The sequence below is a fragment of the Echinops telfairi genome, unplaced genomic scaffold (genome assembly GCF_000313985.2).
Source record: "Echinops telfairi isolate 266 unplaced genomic scaffold, ASM31398v2 ScPeMD7_5592;HRSCAF=6446, whole genome shotgun sequence".
NCBI lineage: Eukaryota > Metazoa > Chordata > Mammalia > Afrosoricida > Tenrecidae > Echinops > Echinops telfairi.
In genome coordinates this window covers 14,485,413-14,504,543 of record NW_022109491.1, presented here as the reverse complement: position 1 = coordinate 14,504,543, position 19,131 = coordinate 14,485,413, and the positions used below count along the sequence as shown (strand labels likewise).

General features: G+C 44.9%; 1 protein-coding gene across 1 annotated transcript in view; it reads right to left on the bottom strand.

Annotated features, from left to right (window-relative positions):
* The window catches only part of PTPRT (protein tyrosine phosphatase receptor type T), a 459,397-nt gene that overhangs the window by 152,291 nt on the left and 287,975 nt on the right, over positions 1 to 19,131 (bottom strand). The window contains exons 8-9 of the mRNA XM_045295498.1: positions 18,392 to 18,527; positions 3,476 to 3,505 (exon numbers count right to left, since the gene is read on the bottom strand). Coding sequence (XP_045151433.1) covers positions 3,476 to 3,505; positions 18,392 to 18,527 — 166 coding nt within the window. The remainder of the gene's footprint in view (positions 1 to 3,475; positions 3,506 to 18,391; positions 18,528 to 19,131) is intronic.

Below are 19,131 nucleotides of genomic sequence, written 5' to 3'. Positions count from 1 at the left end.
AAGATAGGCCATTCTTCTTCTCTCCTACTACTAGGTGGATTTTCGAAGGATGCATGGTCTTCTTTAGAGTCCTGTTCTTTCTATTAAATAGGGATGGTGGTACCAACCAGAGCAGACTGTCCTGAGAGCTCAGGGTGTGGCTGTATGTCACCAGCTGTCTAGATGATGCCATGCAGGGGCTTGAAGGAAGTTGGTAATTGGCGGGCTGGTGCTTAAGAGAATATCTAACTACCGAAGACTTCTCTACAGTAGATAGAATGTCACAGAGAAAATTACAGTGAGAGAGAAAGCATGACAATCAAGTACTTTGGGGTTTGCTGAATATAAAATTAGGAATATTGTTATGGAAACCCCGTGCCCCATCCAGATACTTCTTCATTTCACTAGGCAAGAGTTTCACCCTCTGGCAATCTGTGACCAAGAATTCCAAGTCTGCACCAATTGAAAACCCTTATTTACCATGGCATCTGCATATTCTGTCGTTACACTCTTTGCTGGGAACTCCCCCAGTGCCCAGCACAGGGCATGGTACAAAGTTTGAAGACTGGGCCTGTTGCATAGGGATTAGTCCCATAGGGATTCCATTCTTTTCATGGCGTTTACCATAAACTGTAAGTGCCAGATTCACGTATTCATTATATGATTGCACCATTTGAACATAAGCATGTAAGCTCCCAGAGAGCCTGGGCCATCATGGTTGGTTTTTAGGTCTGTCTCCAGGACCGGGCATAATGCTGGGCACAGGGAAGGTATTCCATTAACTTTTAACAAGTGAATGAATGAAAGCTGATTAATTCTGGCTTGTGAGGTTGGATCAAATGGTTGTAGTGATTTGCTATGATGGAAGCATCCCTGCAAGGGTTGGTACCTACAGCCAGGTGATTAGCATAGCGGCTTGAATCAGCCCACAAATGACCATGCCTTAGAACCATGGCCTCTACACTTCCATTTTCCATCCCGTGCTCTGATACAGCTAAAGGCTGTCAAAGTTTAAATAATCCAGGCATCTCTGTAGAGGCCACAGGCTTTCCTATTGCCCAGACTCTAATGGTCATTATCACTCACTTAAGTTGGGCCCATGTTTCCCATTTTATAGGCCATGAAGCTGAGTTTCTGGCCTCTAATATTTGTGGCGTGGGGGGTAAAAGTACAGTGAGTGACCCTTGGCTGTGACTTGCCACCCTTCGATCCCACCCCCAGCTCCAAATGGCACAGGGACCCATCACACAGATAGATACAAACCCACCTTTGCTGCTCAATCCCTCTCCGTGCTCTCCTGCAGAGAGCTGACCCTTGGCTATACCTTGGGCCCAAGAGACTTAATACAGGCTTGTTGCTGTTTGAGCAGAGCCTTCCAGGGCCCTCCCTGAATACCCAGAATATGGTCTAGAAGGGACACTCATTCCCTTGCCCATAGACTCCTTGGTCCCTGGTTGCTGGTGTCTAAAGGCAGCCCTCTAGAAGAGTGAATCATTTTCTGAGGGATGTACAGTGTGCAGACAGCAGACTCGGGACTCCAGCTGAGAGCCTCTTCTGTCAAGGTCTTGTTATTATCCCTTCCTAACATGCCTACCGACCCCGTGGAACACGGATGCCTTAAGAATCCTTGGGAGGAAAAAAAAAAATGGAAGAAGAATCCCTGGGAGACCAGAGAATTCCTTGGGGCTACCATTACCACCCTAGTTCCTTCTGCTTTCTTTCCAGGGAAAGGAAATAAAAATGACATTTCATGAGTGCCAATTTTGTTCCAGGCAGTTTAAAAAAAATCATCAGCATTCCTCTTCAAGTAAATCTAGGAGTTAAGCATGATTACTCTCCTTTTAGAGTTAAGAGAAACTAAGTTTCAAAGGGTCTAGAAATTGGCTTAAGGCAGCGTAAGCTGGTTCACGCTAGAGATGGCACTTGGACTCAGGGCTCTGTGACCCTGAAGCCTTTTCCCTCACACCAACACCATGCCACCGTTGTCACAACTCCATGCCTTTGCGGAGGCTGTTCCTCCTGCTCCCCATTCTCCAGTATTGGGTGATGTGTTGTGTGTATGTGTGAAGCGCTGTCAAGGCAGTTCTGGCTCATAGCGACCCTGTGCACAACACTCGGTCCTGTGCCATGCTCACAATTACTCTGATGGGTTCCACCATCTCTAAACACACGGACAATTAGCCTTCACCTCATTAAAATGTTAGCCACTCCACTGAGCACTCCTATACCATAGCATGCATAGGCACCTCTCAGGCAACACTTCAGTGATGTGATTTTATACTAGTCTTTCCGATAGGCTTTAGCATCTTGAGGGCTGGGCTCAAAGTTCTAGTCAGCTCTCCATCCACCGCGTCTGGCACATAGTGGACATGCTGGATACATACTTGTCAAATAGATTAATGAACAAATGATGTGAATTTTCTGGTATTTCCAGGGTGGGTAGTGGGAGCGCATAACATGGTGGTAGCAGTAGCAGAATTCTCTGTTTATTTCCTGGACCTCTAGATCTTTGTCCTCAAGCACTGAGCAGAGGGGCTGGATACTCTCTGGCTGATTCTATCCTCACCTGTAAAGACTTCAGAAGATGAGCACTCACAGGCATGGCCTGTCTTGAAGGGCTGGTGTCTCCGAGGATGGGGGAAGGCATGCAGTGGTGGGCAATGGGTTTGATAGGAACAGATGTCCCGCATTATACTCCTCCACTTTTGATAACTGGGTATGTGATAAGTTCATATAACTTCTCCGCACCTCCGTTGCCAAAGATGAAAAACCAACGTTAAGCATGTGCAATGAATTCAGGGACTTTCTAACTCTTTAACTCTATTTTCATCTAGAGTCTTTCCACTTTACTCTCATGCTTTGAAAACGTGTGGCTTAATTATAAGAAAAAAGAATCACTGTTATTGAGCAAGTAAAAAAAAGAAAGATAGGCAATTAACCACTGATCATGTCCAACATAACACGCCGATAGCATGGGGTCGCTATTGTTAAATATCAAACTGAGATCATTCCAGCGCCGAACAAAGCACTTGGATGGATATTTTCCTCACCTGTGAGGTTGGCTATAGACAAAGTCATGATTCCCTGGAGACTTTCTGAAATGGGGAAAACCAGCTAATGAATTCCTTTCAAAACATGGCACCCCCGGGCTAAGGAGACCCCAATGAACCCCAAGGGCCCTGAGATCTGTGATGCTGTTGTATTTAAGTCCTGCAGGAGGATGAGACCCCTCTCTTGCTGGAATTGGGAGAGTCCTAGCCAGAAGACTGCAGTCACAAAGGTGACAGAGACCAGGATGGCAGAAACACAACAAACAAGAACCATGACAGTGCATTTTCAAATGGAAAACATTTACACAAACTAAAAACTCTGGGGCTACCGATGACTTAGACAGAAGTAGGCACGGGCGACTAACAGACACTGGGTGGGTGCAGGGAAAGCATGCTACAGGCTCCCTCACAGGGCACAAAGCAAAGTGAACCAGCTCGATACTTACAAGTAATAGGAGTAGGAATAAGCATTTCTTCTATATATTGATGGGCAGTCAGATGAAGGAAATGTCCAAAAAGGGGAAAAAAAGAAAAGACAAATAAACAAGAATTAGATTTGTATGAAATCTTGATTCTTAGAAATGCACATAGTTAGTATTTCTGCACCCCTCCTTGGCCGGGTGGGGGAGGGGTGGAGCTGTCCCTGGGTGGTACCAGCCAATGGTCGGGCGGTCAGCTAGTAACAAAAAGGTTGGCTGGTCAAATCCACTTCGTGGGACCTTGGAAGACACAGCTGGTGGTATTCTTCTGAAGGTCACCACTTGGAAAACCCTACGGCGCAGTCTTACTCTGCACACAAAGGGTCACCACGGGTTGGAATTGGCACAATGGCAACTGAAAGCTGTGTGTGCAAGGAGATGCAAGCGCCCTCCTAGTCATTTTCACCGACACTTTCAGTGAGAAAAGAAATGAGACAGCCCTCCCTTGTGATGGGAAAACCACTACCTCACAGCGGGAGCCAAGGCTCACGTTGGTTGATTGTTGTCTTTGAAAGCTCTTCCTGATGGTCACCTGAATCGATCGTCCTTGTTTTGGGTCTTGGCTTAGTTTCCTGTGACGTCCTAGAGCTAGTCCATCACTCTTGCCCATGAGAGTGCTTTCATGATCTGAGGACATGCAGAATGACGCCTCTGCTCTCTTTAGCGCTGGCCAGATCATAGCACCATCTATTTCCGAAAGGTCATGCCAGAGGATGGACATTGCGCACCCAGCTTTCCAGATGAACCCCTCTCCCAGCGATCCTTCCCACTTCTGGTATTTTTGCCTGTGTGTAGTGCCCTCCCACACCAAAGCAAGGCTGACACCGTGTCCAATAGGATGTGGTAGGAGTGAAGTTCTGGAAATTTTCAGGATAAGCCAAAAAGCAGCTGTGCAGCTCTCTTCAGGCCTCTTAGAACATGCTGTCTTGGAACCTTGAGTCCCACATAAGACTCCTGGTTTCCCCGAGTCTGCTGTGATAGAGAGACCACATGGAGAGGTCCCATGGAGAATCCCTGATATGACGTCAAGATCAAGAGACGCCCTATCAGCCCCAACCTCCAAGGTACCCGAGCTAAGACTCTGGGGACTAGGGAATAGGGACAAGTCATTCTCATAGGTCCTGTCCCAAATACAGATCGATGACAATAAATAGTTGCCATTCTTTTAAGCCACTACCGTTTGAGTTAGTTTGTTATACAGAAAGAAACCGCAAGAACAAAATGTAAAAGGTCATCCTAAAAGACCATTGCACTGAAGGCAGGAGTTCCGATATTCAATTCGAACAACCTCAAACTAAGTGGGTCAAACATGATCAGGAGTGTTTAAACTGTGTTCCTAGGAGTCCCAAGATTCTTTAGCTCAGCCTCCTTGCCATGGGGAAAAGGAGGGCGGAAGGCAAGCAGGTAGATAGAGCTGCTGCTCCCTCACCATCTCGCCATCTTAGCCTGCATGCCTCTATTTTCATCTGTTTTTAAATTAGTTTCAACTTAACATTTCATATGATAAAGTGGTCCACTGTCCAAAAAGAATCTTCAAAAACAAATCACGGCTTTCAATCGCCTTCTAAAGTCTCTTCTAGATCTTGGTTTCTGAACAATAATAAAACAATCAAATAAGTCCATGATATTATCTTTTCTATAACATTTTCATCTTGTCGGGAAATAAATCGAAATGCTTTCATTTCACATCAGATGGAGCTATACTGACAATAAGTGATACATTCGTAGATTGAGAAAAATTGCTGAATAACTCAAATAACCAAATATCCATTTGCGTAGACAAGAATAGTTTCCTTCCCTCTTGAGTTATTTGGCTAATTGTAGCCATTATCCAGTTTGTTTGGCACAGGAAGATACAATTTTCATATCCACAGAGGTGGGAATATAGCCTCAAAGCCTAAAATTTCCCCATTCTATAGAAAGTGGCCAAAACCCACTGAGCAGGACTGTTGCTAGGATTTCTCTTTCTTATCACTTGAGCCCAATCCCACAACTTCAGAGGGAAAGTGACTGAGAGACAAGGAGCTTTGGCAGAGAAGAAACCTACATGTCCTTTAAGACTGATCTTGGAAAGTTAACCAGCTGACGTGACACCTCTGGGACACAGTGCAACATCTGGCCACCAACGCACATGGAAGGAATGAACAGTGATCCTCGAGGATGAACGAGAGCAAAGAACTTGATACTTATGGATAGATCCTGAAAGAACAAGTCACTGAGCCCCTTTACTGGCCATGTAGGTTGGCACATGACAGCCCACCCTTTCAGCAGGCAGCATCTCCTGAGCAAGAAGCAATGCTGATGAAGGAAGAAGTGGGCTCCCAGAACTGTTGGACCACCCACTGAAGAGTTTCAGGAAACTGAAGAAGCACTGGGTGCACTCAGTAGGCTAGGCAAGGAAATTTGGAAGACAGCTTCTGGCCAACTGACTGGAAGAGATCCATATTTGTGCCCATTGCAAAGAAAGGTGACCCAACAGAATGCTCAAAATACAGCAAGATACTGATATTGCACACAAGTAAAAATTTGCAGAATGTCATCCCATAACACTTGCAGCAGGACATTGACAGGGAACTGTTGGAAGTTCCGGATTCCAAAGATGACGTGGAACAAGGAATATCCTTGCTGATGTCAGATGTATCTTGGCTGAAAGCAGAGAACACCAGAAAGATGTTGACTTGTGTTTTATTGACTATGCAATGGCATTTGACTGTGTGGACCATAATAGGCTGTAGATAGCCTTGAGAAGAATGGGAATTCTGGAACATTTCATTGCACTCAATCACAACGTGTACGTAGTTCAAGAGGCGGGTGTATGAATGCATAAGGGAATATTGTATGGTTTCAAATCAGGAAAGGTGTTCGATGGGGGTATCCTCTTAGCATACTTGTTCAATCTATATGCCGAGCAAATCATCAGAGAAGCTGGATTATATGAAGCAGAGTGTAGCAGCAGGTTTGGAGGGAGGCTTATTAACAACCTGTGATATGCCGATGCCACAACCTTTCTTGCTGAGAGTGAAGGAGGACTTGAAGCACTTGCTGATGAAGATCAAGGGATGTGGACTTCAGTATGGATGACAAGCTAATGTAAGGAAGAACAACATCCTGACAACTGGACCAACATCCTGAAAAATGGAGCAAAGGTTGCAGTTGTCAAGGATTTCCTCTCACTTGGATCCACAGTCAGTGCTCATCAAAGTAGCCATCAAGAGATCAAAAGACAAGTTGCATTAGGGCAGTCTGCTGCCCAAGACCTCTTTGATGACGAAGGTGCACCTGACCCAAGCGATGGTATTCTCCATCACATCACATGCAGGTGAAAGTTGTGCATTGAATAACGGAGACTATAGATGAATCAATGCATCTGAATTGTGGTGCTGGCAAAGTATATTGAAAGTATTATGGACTGCTAAAAGGACTAACCGATTTGTATTGGAAAAAGCAAGGCCAGAGTACTCCCTAGAGGCAAAGATGGCAAGACTTGGTTTGCATACTTTGGACTTATTGTCAGGAGAGACCAGTCCTTGGAGAAGGACATCATGTTTAGAAGAGAAAAGCCCCTGAACAAGATGGATTGACACAGTGGCTGCATTCATAGGTTCAGGCATAGGAACAATGTTGAGGATGGTGCAGGACTGTGCGGGGTTTTGTTCTTGTGTTCATAGGATTGCCATGGGTCAGAGAAAAATCCATGGCCCCTAACAACAACAACAACAACAACAACAACAACAACAACAACAACAGGTTGGCACTAAAAGGAGGTTGCTCTTCAGTGCTGTCCTTGTGGTCCAGGGTCTGGACAGGTGATTCCTCAGGAACAAGAAAGAAACCTAATGTTCTTCCTTACATTAGGTGTCATCCATACTGAAGTCCACATCCCTTGATCTTCATCAGCAAGTGCTTCAAGTCCTCCTTCACAAGGATCCATTTGATAACGAAGAGTACTAGATCTCTAGGCCCATCACGTTGTCAAGAATATTGGGCTGAGAACCAAGATCACAGCCTTCCTTGCATTTGCTCACAGTGGCACATTGGACATGTTGGTCCATCCCTCTGAACTTGCTTCCTGGCCCATAGACCAAGGTGGGTGACACAGCTGACTGCAAGCTCACAGTGCTTTAAGAGTGGAGAGATGATGAGGGGTTGTATCCCAGCACAAGAACTTACTGCTAACGGCATGGCTTTGAGTGATTCACTATCTCTGGGTGTGTTTCTCCACCACAAGGTTGAAGACAATAGTTACGTAGTCACAAGAGTTCTTGTGGGCATTCATATTGGATTGTATTACTCTAAGTTCTATACATATTATATGTGATTTATAATATAGAACATATTTCATGTAAGTTATATAAACCCACACCAATATTGTTGTTTGTGGGTGCCTTTGAATGAATTGCAAGTCAGCAACCCTGTGGCCAACAGAATGGACTACTGCCTGGTCCTTTGGCATCCGCACAATCTTTGCTTCACTTGAGCCCAGCGCTGTACTCACTGTGTCAGTTCTTCTCATTAGAGTCTTCCTCTCTTTTGCTGACAATCTATCCACCATGATGGCCTTCTCCACGGACTACTCCCTCCTGATAACCTGTCCAAAGCCTGCGAGACAAAGTCTTACTGCCTTCATGTCTAAGGAACACTCACTCTGGCTGTCTTTCACCCAACAGCGATTTACTCATTCTTTTGGCATTCCATAGTATGTTCAAGAGTCTTTCCCAACACCATAGTTCAAATGCACGGATTCTACCACAGTCGTCCATACTCATTGTCCAGTTTTCACATGCATATGGGGTGATACTATGGCTTGGGTCAAGTGCATCTTAGTCTTCAAAGTGAAGTCTTTGCTCTTTAACACCGTAAACAAGTCCTGTGTGGCAGATTTACCCCATGCAATGTGTTGTTTGATTGCTTGACTGCTGCTTCCACGAGGTTGATAATGTATCCAAGTAAAATGAAATCTTTGACAACTTCAATCTTTTCTTTGTTTATCAGGATGTTACATATTGATTCTGTTGATCCAATTTTGTTTTCTTTATATTGAGTTATAATCCTTACTGAGAGCTGCAGTCTTTCCTCTTGGTCAGCAAGTCCCTCAAAGTCCCCCTCACTTTCAGCAAATCAAGCTTGTCATCTGCATATTGCAGGTGGTTTATAAGCCTTCTTCTATCCTCATGTCACATGCTTCTTCATATAGTTCAGTTTCTGGGGTTATTTGCTCAGCATACTGATTGATGGAATACAAACCTGACGCACATATTTTCTCATTTTAAACCATGTGTTGTTTCCTTGTTTTGTTAGAGAAGAAATGTCTCTTGACCATGTATAGGTTCTGGACCCAAGTAAATGTGCTGGAATTCCCATTCTTTTCAATATTATCCATTGTTTGTTATGATCCAAGCAATCATCTGTGTTTGCATAGCCAACAAGACCAAGCAAGCATCTTCCTGGCATTCTCTGCTTTCAGTTGAGATCCATCTGTTCTCCTTCATTCCAGGGCCTATTCTGAATTCAACTTGAAATTCTGCAAATTCTCTGCCAGTGAGTTGTTGCAACTATTTTAAAATTATTTTCAGCAAAAAAATGTTATTTGTATGTGAGAGTAATATATTGTTCGATAATTTCCACATTCTAACAAATCTCTCTCTTTTCTTTGGAATGAGCACAGGTATGTATTTCTTCTAGTCGGTTGGCCAGGTAGCACTTTTCCAAAGTTCTTGGCAGAGATGAAGCAGAACCTCTAGTTCTGTCTCCATTTCTTAAAACATTTCAATTGGCAGTCTGTCAATTCCTCTAGCCTTGTCTTTCACCAATGCCCTCCATGCAGCTTAGACTTATTCCTTCAATATCATCAGTTCTTGATCATATGCAACCTCCTGAAATGATTGAGGATAGACCAATTCTTCTTGGTACAGTGACTTTGTAATCCCTCCATCTTCCTTTGCTGGTTCTTGCATCCTTCAATATCCTTCTCATAGAATTCTTCAATTTGCAACTTGAGGCTCGACATAATTCTAGGTACATCATATTAATTTAACCCTTTGGAATATAGTTTTCATCAATAAGGGGTGGTTTACTATCTTGTCCTCAGATGTAAGGTTTGCTGTTTCTCATTGTTGGTCACCAAGATAAAGTGTTCACATCCTTAGGAATATTAAAATTTTCAAGATGATGATAAAACCCTTATGGAGCACTTACTATGTACCAAGTATTGTTCTCCGTTCTTGATGTACATCCCCATTTTACAGATGAGGGAAATGGGGTCAGTGAGGTTAAGTATCGTGCATGAGATCACACATATATGAACTGGACTTGAAATTTAAAAGTTGGCTCTAAAATTCATGCTCTAGACCACCAGCCTGTGCTGCCTCCGAGGACGGGAGAAAACAGATGCTTCTTGAACACTACAGTAAGTCAGGTTCAGATCTGCCCAAACTTCCTGCCTTCCATCCTCCCCGCATCGCTGTAAAGAAGTCTTCTTCTCATTTTTGGTTGAATAATTTGAGGCTCTAAGAGGTGACTCCTCCCCAGGTCAAAGGTCTAGTGTCTCTTTGCATCAACTGCAATGCCTGCACCTTGAGCTAGTGGTTCCCACAATGTCGTGAGACAACTCGTCTCAGATCTCAGTGTGGATTAAACTCTCTAGACGCTCTGACTTTTCTGCTTTGATCATTCATGATTCGTCTCTTCCTGGGATCCTTTTTTATGTAATGCATTTACTTCATTATCTTCAAACCCCTCTCCCAAATAGTTATTCTGCCTTATCCTGGATATCACTTCATGCCAGTGTCATCCCTGATCCAATTTCAAGGAAGCTCCAGAAAGATGGTAACACACCAATTTATATTAATTGATCATCTTTTATTAATAAGTTGCAAAACCTTCCAGAGCAAGGATCATAGTTATTTACTCTGTGACCCAAAAAGAGTATACATGTGTGTTTCCTCTAAGGCTGAAGGAGGATTTACTGAAGGTCTAAATTTACAAGGGTACAGTGATATAGCAAGTAACAGATTGCCTAGGATCAAAAATCCTGAGCAGGAAGAGAGCTGCGCTTAGGAAACAACAACCCGAACCTTAATAAATCGCATACTGCCGAAACTTCTTTTCAGCAAGCTGACAAGATTGACTTCAGGCAAAGTTTCTCTTTCTTCCATACCATTTAAAGAGAACTAGGTTGTATATCTAACCATCCATTTGACCATCCACCCATCCATCTGGCTAAGCCCATAATCCCACCCATCCAACTCTTCATTCACCCAGCAATACATTTATCTATCCATCTACCCTATAAACAAACTCACCCACTCATCCATCTATCCATTTACTCAGCAACCCTTCAAGTCATCCATGTATCTAACCCACAACCCCACCCACTCATCTATCTATCTATCTATCTATCTATCTATCTATCTATCCATCCATCCATCCACCCAACAAGCCATCCATCATCGACTCAATCATCTTTCCATCATTAATTCAGCAAAAAGTTCTGACAGGCCTACTATAGACACATCTCTGATAGGAGCTAGAAAGACAAATTAGATTCTAATCCACTCCACTTATCTGATGGGAGATCCAGACAAGAAAATTATAAAAGAGATGATGATAATAGTTACCATTTAAATACTGGGAGTTCACATATGTGTCATACATCATTACATTTTTAAAAATTTTATTTAATTCTTGCAATACCCATACCAAGTGTTTTTATCCCTGTATTACAGACAAGGAAAGTGAGGCCCTGAGAGGCTAAATCATTTTCTGAAGCTCACGGAGTTGGCAAATGGCATGGCAGGGATTTGCTTTCACTCACCTGACTTAGAGAGCCTGCGTTAATAACTACTGTCACATTGTCTTCCGAAGTAAAGAGTGCCGCGACGGAGAAGTGGGGGGCGCTGTGAGCCCATACTTCAGAGGAAGGTTGAGTGGTTGCCCAAGGGAGAGCACAGAAGAAAGGCTTACTTCTCAGAGAACAAGGAGCAACGGAGAATGGGGCAGACAGACAGGATGACGCCTTTCGTGTGGGCTGCTTTTCTGTCTCAGCGCACCACTCAACATTGGGTCATGCAATTTAGCATCTCTAAGTTGTGTTTCATATTCTATCCGGGTTGGATGGTGTCGAGGAATGTGGGCTCCATTATTAGATCATCGAGTTAGATACTTAGCTTTGTCCCTTATCAGCGATGTGATCTGGGGAGTTCCTTTAGCTCGATGTGCGTACTGTAGCTATAACCAACATACACTGCCTCTTTTAATTCACTCACTAGTTCATTGTTTTTACTGCCTTTTTATTTGTTTGTTTTCTGGATAGACTCTGTGTCCCCTGAGGGCTGAGGCAACTCCTGGACTTACCATCCCAACTAGGGGACTTGGTGTACCGTTGACACTCAGTGTTGATTCTCAGGTGCCAAGTGACAGATAACTGGACCTGCCACATTTGCTTTCATGTCACTGTACTATGCCATTTGTCATGTGTGTGGTTTTTTTTTTTGAGGGGGATTCACCTAGCTACCAGGCACATTTGAGAGACTGATCAATCAGAATGACTGACTGATGGTCAAGGGGAGGAGATAAAATGCAGATATAAATGAAAACTACATAGACAGAACATAACCCCTGCTCTCAGTGCGGCAATCCAGACAGAGAAGCGATTGTGTTTGGATCGGATGTTGGAGGAGAGGTTTTTGTTTTAGGTCAACCTTTAAAATGAGCAATAGCGAGTCACACGAGGAACTGTAAAACATGGGAGTTGAATGAGGAGGAAACTCCATGAAGAACGCTATTGAAGTGGAAGGGGAGAAGTTGGGCAACATGCCAGGGTCACATTGAGCATAGGGATGATGTAACTTGACAGTGTTCCCCAGGTAACTATCTATCACCCCATCTCGCAAGCACTTGTTTAAGAGAAGAGAAGCCATCAAAGGACTCTAGCGAGCAGGCTTAGAGGTCTCAGTCTTAGCTTTGAAACATAGGGCCCGGGCTGGGAGATGAGACCGAGTGAGGTAAGTCAGCGCAGAGACTCACATAATGGAGCTACATAGGCTGCAGCAGAGATAAGGCACCGGAGGGGGGTGTGTGTGATTACAATCATGTGAAAATGTAAGGTCAGAAGGATCCAAGGCAATGGAAGCCCAGATGTTTGGCTGATGGCATGGGAGGTGGTCCTGTCACTAAGATGGGGACATAGGATTAGGGTTGAGGTGATGCATTTGACTTTGACCATAAAGAATCTGAAAGATTTTCAAGGGAGATGTCCAGAGGCAAATGGCACAGGGCAATATACCTGAACCCGGGTCGCTTTTTGTCTAATCCAGAATGTACTTCTCACTTGCCATGGACAATCGATTCAAAGTTGGCAGTGTGGGCTCTGGAATCACAGTCTTGGGTGCACCTCAACTCTCCTCAAGGCTTTGGGTGGGTCACGTAAACTCTTTGACCCTCAGTTAGCTTATTTTAAAGACAGGGATGTCAATTGCCAAGCCTTCCTATGCCTATGGTGAGGATTAAAATGAGAGTGTGGAGCATTTACATGGAAGTCAACAAATTAGCTGCATCGGTGTGTAAGAATGAGTTGGGGCAACCTGTTAGTGCAGACTTTGGAGCTGCCGACCAAGGCAAGCTGTGGTCATGAATAAGATGAATGTCTTCACTGATCTTGCACACTGGAATTCCTTAGGCAGGTACACGAAACCAAACGGATTCCAGGCCACCAGCTCTTTTGATGTTCAGTACAGCACCATGAGCTTGGCTGCGTCCCACAGATGAAAAACACAAGATTAGGATTGGTTAACAGCGAGCAAATGAGACTATATAAACTTAGATTCCGTTTTTCTTATTCCTAGCTCCCAGAGACAAGGTTTCTGTACCCGTTTAACTGGGAGCTACTGGAAGGTGAAGCCCATATCTGGCTTATCTCGGGGAGCCCAGGGCCAAGACTGGACAATGAGAGAGAGAAGGCTGCACGAAGGACACTGAAGCACAGAGCTTGGAGGGTGGAAGTTGGTGTGCTTCCTGTACCTCCAGTGGCTAAAGCTTCTCATCCCATGCAGGAGCAGTGCCAGTGTCTTCATTCTAACTAACTCCTCTTGGCCAAACAGAGACGGGAATATAAGCCTTCCAAGATGGACTGTTAATGATGAGGGTACAGGGCCTACTGCAAATCATGAAACTCAAAGTGCACCTAGAGATGCACATTGATCTTACAGGAGACTTCTGTTTTTCAAATCCATGACATTCCAAATGTACTCTTGGCAAAATTCTTTTGTGGGTAGTCAAGAAAGAAGTTCACGCTGGGCCAAGAGGGGCTAGGCAGGAGGAGAAAGGAGCTAATGGGAGTGGCTGGTACGACGGGTAGTGGCTGGCTTAGAATATCTCCTTCAAGGCCACCTAGAGTTCACTTGAAGCAAAAGAAGGGGTGGCAAGGTTAAGGTAGGATGCACGCAGCTCTTGGGGGGGCACATTGAGATGTGCTTAATTTGCTTCTGGTATTTATGCACAAGTAGATCTCTAGACCTTAAACCTTGGGGGCCCATACTCAGACTCCAGGGAGTGTTCCCCACTTGGACTATATAAAACTTGCGGACCTATGCAGATAGGTCCACAACCCACCCACAGATATGAAGGTATAGAACTTCTCATCTATGAGTAGCTAATAAACACCCTTTACCATCAAGAGACGAAGGCCTGGTGATGTACTGGTTACACATGGGACTTCAATCTGCACGGTCAATTCCAAACCACTAGCAGCTCCTAGGGAAAGATGGGCCTTTTTCTTCCCTAAACCATTACAGTCTCAGAAACCCACAGGCGATCGCTTTGGGGTCAACATTGACTCCATGGCAGTGAGTTTGAGGGAGGACCATCCAGATCCACTGGGTGAGGTATCAATTTCAGGTACTAAGCCAAGGAACTATGGGGGTGAGCCAGTGCCTCTGACTGCTCATTCTCGTAGAGGAGGGTGTGGTAAGGGGAAGTGGTAAGGGAAGGAAATGACCAGGATTGGAGGGCAGTCTGTGATGAAAGTTTCAGAACCCAAAGCATTACTCATGAAAGGAAGTATGCTTTACTAGATAACGTCATAGGGAAGCTCATTCTAGAATATTTTGTGACCTAGACGTGATTGATAAATACAGGAGAACAAGAGGGAGTCATGAGCCAATGGCAGTGTCTGGAGACTATGTATTTCCTCCTAGCTATGCATAACTCTTTGAGCGAATAAAACACGGCAAATGACAAATGCTCACTCATAAGGAACTGACAACAAATACACAATGGTGCATCTACGAATGGAACACAGACTTGCTTTCTTTGTGCTGCTCGAACAGAAAACCCACACGTGGGTAACTGTTGAACAGAAGTTTCTTCTTGCTCAGTGTAGGTGGCCAGAAGCCCAAATTCAGGGCACTGGCTTTAGGGACAGGCTTTCTCTCTGTCGGTTCTGGGCCGAATATTTATCTTTTGCTTTGCTTTGTTTCCAGACACATGTTTTATAGTGAACTTGGTCAAAATCAGGTTGGTCACTAACTCTATCAAGGAGGGGCTCTGGTTTTTCATCTTTTGATACTCGTAAAATCCTGTGTGACCCCTTAAGGCCATGACTTGGTATGGTCTCACATGCAAAAATGCCCACTCCCAGCGGCCAAGGGCAATACAAAAAAATTCTAAGCTTGAGTGTGCATCTTTTGTAAACCATATGGGAATCCCATTTGATTCAGCCCCAACATTGCATCTCCCTTTTGTAGCCTTTCATCTTTCAAGATCCCCTCCAATTACAAACCAAACCAAATAACAATGACAAACCACCACAAAAATCTTCCAGGCTTTGCTGAAAGTGTCCCCTCTTTCTTTAAGCACTTTGTCCTTACCCACGTTTTCTGAATATCAAATAATATGGCTTTTTAATTAAGCCCATGTCTTTGTCCTTCGAATCTTTAGCCCATTCTCTGCCAGCCACCTAGTTCTGCATCACAAGAGGAAAGCTCTAACAGGAAGAGAAAGAAGCTCTTTGGGGAGTTACAATGATGCCCAAAGGCTGAAATGGTGAATTCTTCAGAGGGAGGGGATGGTGTATCTTTCCTGTTCCAGGAACATTTGTGGCTACAGCTTTAGAGAAGACTTTGAGTCAGTTGAATCCACTTCCACCAGAGAAAACAGGGAGACACCACTTCCAGGTGCATGGAGGGCAGGGAGAAAACCCGGGAAAGCTCAAGCCAGGAAAGGGGGTGGGTGGTATTGAAGCTTTGATGGTTCCTAGATCCATGAACCATAGGACCCGATGTCATATGGGAGAGATGTTGACACTAGGCCCCTGAGCTGGGATGCTTTGGCTACTATTTGGGTGTTTCTTTCTTTCAATCCCTCTTTCTAGTAGGTAATTGTGGACAGGATTCTGAGCGGGAGAAATGAGTGACAGCAGACTCAGTGGACCAAAAGAGTGTCTCCCATATTGGTAGGTGGGCTGAGAGGCACTAAAGTACCTTCTCTAGCCCTTCCGGGTGCTGTGGCTACTTCTAAACACCGGAGGATATTGTAGGCTCATGGAAAGGGGGCAGAGCTCTGTTTAATTCTCTCTTCCTCCCCCTTTGCCTTTCTTTTGACTCTATTCTCCCTTATCCATCTGAATAACATCCCCATCAACTAAGTCAGCAAGATGTCTAATTTTTCCTCTAAAACAGTGGTGCTCAACCTTCCTAATGCCACAACCCTTTCATACAGTTCCTCAGGTTGTGGCGACCCCCCAACCGTAACATTATTTTCGTTGCTACTTCAACACTGTCATTTTGCTACTGTTATGTATCTGGCGACCCCTGTGAAAGGGTCGTTCGACCCTTAAAGGGGTCGCGACCCACACATTGAGAACTGCTGCTCTAAAGGCTTTTGGAGATATCAACACCAATCTGCACCCCTCCCCTCCCTCCCACCGTTGGCACAATGTCTGACTTTTGTTCTCTTGAGAAGTGGTCACCTCTGTACCACACGTTGGTTGCGTCTGACGCCTGGTTTTGATACAGGTGAGAGATGATAAGGACAAGCAGAAGGGGTTGGCGCTGCACCAAGACCTTGCTTTGTGCTTGCTCCCACCCTGGAGACAGAAAACCCTCCCCCCCTCCGGAAAAGTCACAGTTTCAGAAATAGCTGCTGAGAAGGAAGTGAAATTTCTTCGCAAGCTCACAGAGAACAGCGACGTGGGCTAAGTCAGGCTTTAGAAAGAGAACATTGGAAGAGCGTGTCTGACTTACAGATCAGTGGCAACAAAGGCGAACATTGCACGTCTATCAAAAAGGCCTTCAAGTCTATTAAATTGGGTATTATTATTTTTTTCAGGTAGACAATCCCAAATTCACTTCTGTCTTGAATGTTCCTGTGACTCTAAGAAGGAGGCCGGAGATCCTGTTTGGGCAGTGTGCTTAAGGCCCCCGAGAGATCAAAACTCACGTCTAACCTCATGTAAGGCAGTGGACCATGTCTCATAGATGATGATGATGATGATGATGATGATGATAGAATAATGCCATGCAGTCCTTTACTCTTTGGGGGGCTCTGAACCCCAATGTTAATAAAGCAACTTCCCCTTCACTTAGCCTCCCTACCACAAAACCAGCAGGTGGATAAGAATCTTAACCCTTAAGCCCTACTTCTGGGAGCCTAAGGAAAGGCATGCTCCTATTAGGGGAAGGGAGTGAAAAGAGGGCCCTTTCCGAACAATCAAATACCGTGGTCAGAAGCAGAACCAGTCAAGTCAAAGAGGAATCAGGAAAGAGACCAGGGAATTTCTGAGCATAAGACTCAGAGAAAGCTGACTGCACGCGTATTTCTGAATTGCTGAGGACATCGACCTTTTGTTGTTGTTTTGTTTAACTTTCTGCACTTCCCCCCATGGTTAAGGTGGAACTTGGATTGTGCCTGTGGGTCCTTCTTCCACTTTGTTCTGGTGGGAAAGATCATCCAGGAGCGCTTTCCACCTTTGCCCCGACATTTCGAGCTGAGGTGTGCTCCCCAACTTGTTTGAAGGTGTAAAATGTTCTGTTGATTGGTATAAGTTTGTTTGCTCTGGCAGGCTCGGGAGTGGGGGGTGGGATGGAGATCAAGTTTGGGTTTGTGGTGTTAACATGGAGAAGACGGAGAACCCCTTCTGGTAGAAGGACAGTAAGCATGGTGATGTAGTGGCAGTCCAGGGGCTGTGGAGAAGTGCACGTTCAGGAGAGTGACGGCTAATATTCATCCTTTAGATTCCCCTTTCCTTTATGGTCTCTGAAAGCTATCTGAATGTCCGCTAAACTGAAATGCCACAGTTGTGAATCTGGGCAAGGAGAGAGACACCTGCAGCCTGGCATTTGTGGGCCATGCAGTCTGGAGGGAACCCTCTGAGAGACCATGTTCATGGTCCAGAGATGCCTATGGAGATGTCCTGTTAGCAACAACAAGGACCTGAAGCAGAAAGGATCGTTCCCCGGGGCCTTTCACACCATCTGGCAGAGGGCAGCTTGGGGTCCTGCTGCAATTTGACCATTTGATGAGCGGGAAATCGGGTGAATGGAAGCGAGAAAGGCCATGCGTTCCTTCCACACATCTGTAGTGTAAGGCGTAGGTGTCTTGATGCCTTGACCATTCACAACATAGCTGTTGACTCAAAAAAGCCAAATGGCATGACACCCAGAATCCCCCATACATCAGAGCCGTCCAAACCAAAGGATCGCTGGCCATTCACCAAACAGGAGCGTGCATCCTGCAGCACAGACACGATGTGCCGCAGGAGATGAGAGAATTTCAGGATCCCAACAAGCATGTTAGAAGTTCCTTGCTGGATGGGGTCAACCGAACAGGGACCTGACCCCAGGGGAGTACGGGGTCAGCAGAATCGGCAGGGCAGTAGCAGAGACTCACCTTCTTTTGATGGTGAGCATCACCCCCAGGAGAATGATAATAAACATGAGGAGACCAGCGATCACACCGGCCATCTTCACGGTGTTGTCCACCTGCTTCTCTGGCTCCACGGTGTTAGAATTCTGGGTGGAGGCACCTGGGAGGAAAAAGGAGAGAGAGAGGGAAAGAGAGGGTGTTAAAAAGGCTGACATCCCTGACTAAACAACCATAATAACTGAATCCGTTTCCAGATATGGAGAGCTAGCTAGATGTCAGGCACAGTGCTAAGGGCGTTATTTAATCTTGAGGATGAACACTTAGGAGGCTGGGGTTATTAATATACCCTTCTGCAGATGAGGAGACAGAGGTGCTCAGAAATTAAATGGGATGATCAAGGCTGTGTTGGAGCATCTCCTGGATGAGATCAAGCAGGGGTGGGTGGGTATTTGAATCCCTGTTTCCTGGTTCACTCCTTGGTTCAAGCCATGGAACTACAGTTCAAACCTTAGGTTCATGGACTGATTTCTTTATTTTCCTTTTTTTAAAATCATTGAATTCGGGGCACATACACGCTTATCACAATCCATACATCCATCAATTGTGTAAAGCACATTTGTACATTCATCATTGTACACTCATCATTCTCAAAACATTTGCTCTCTACGTAAGCCCCTAGCACCAGCTCCTCATTTTTCCCCTTCCCTCCCCCCTCCCTCATGAACCCTTGATAATGTATAAATTATTATTTTGCCATATCTTAC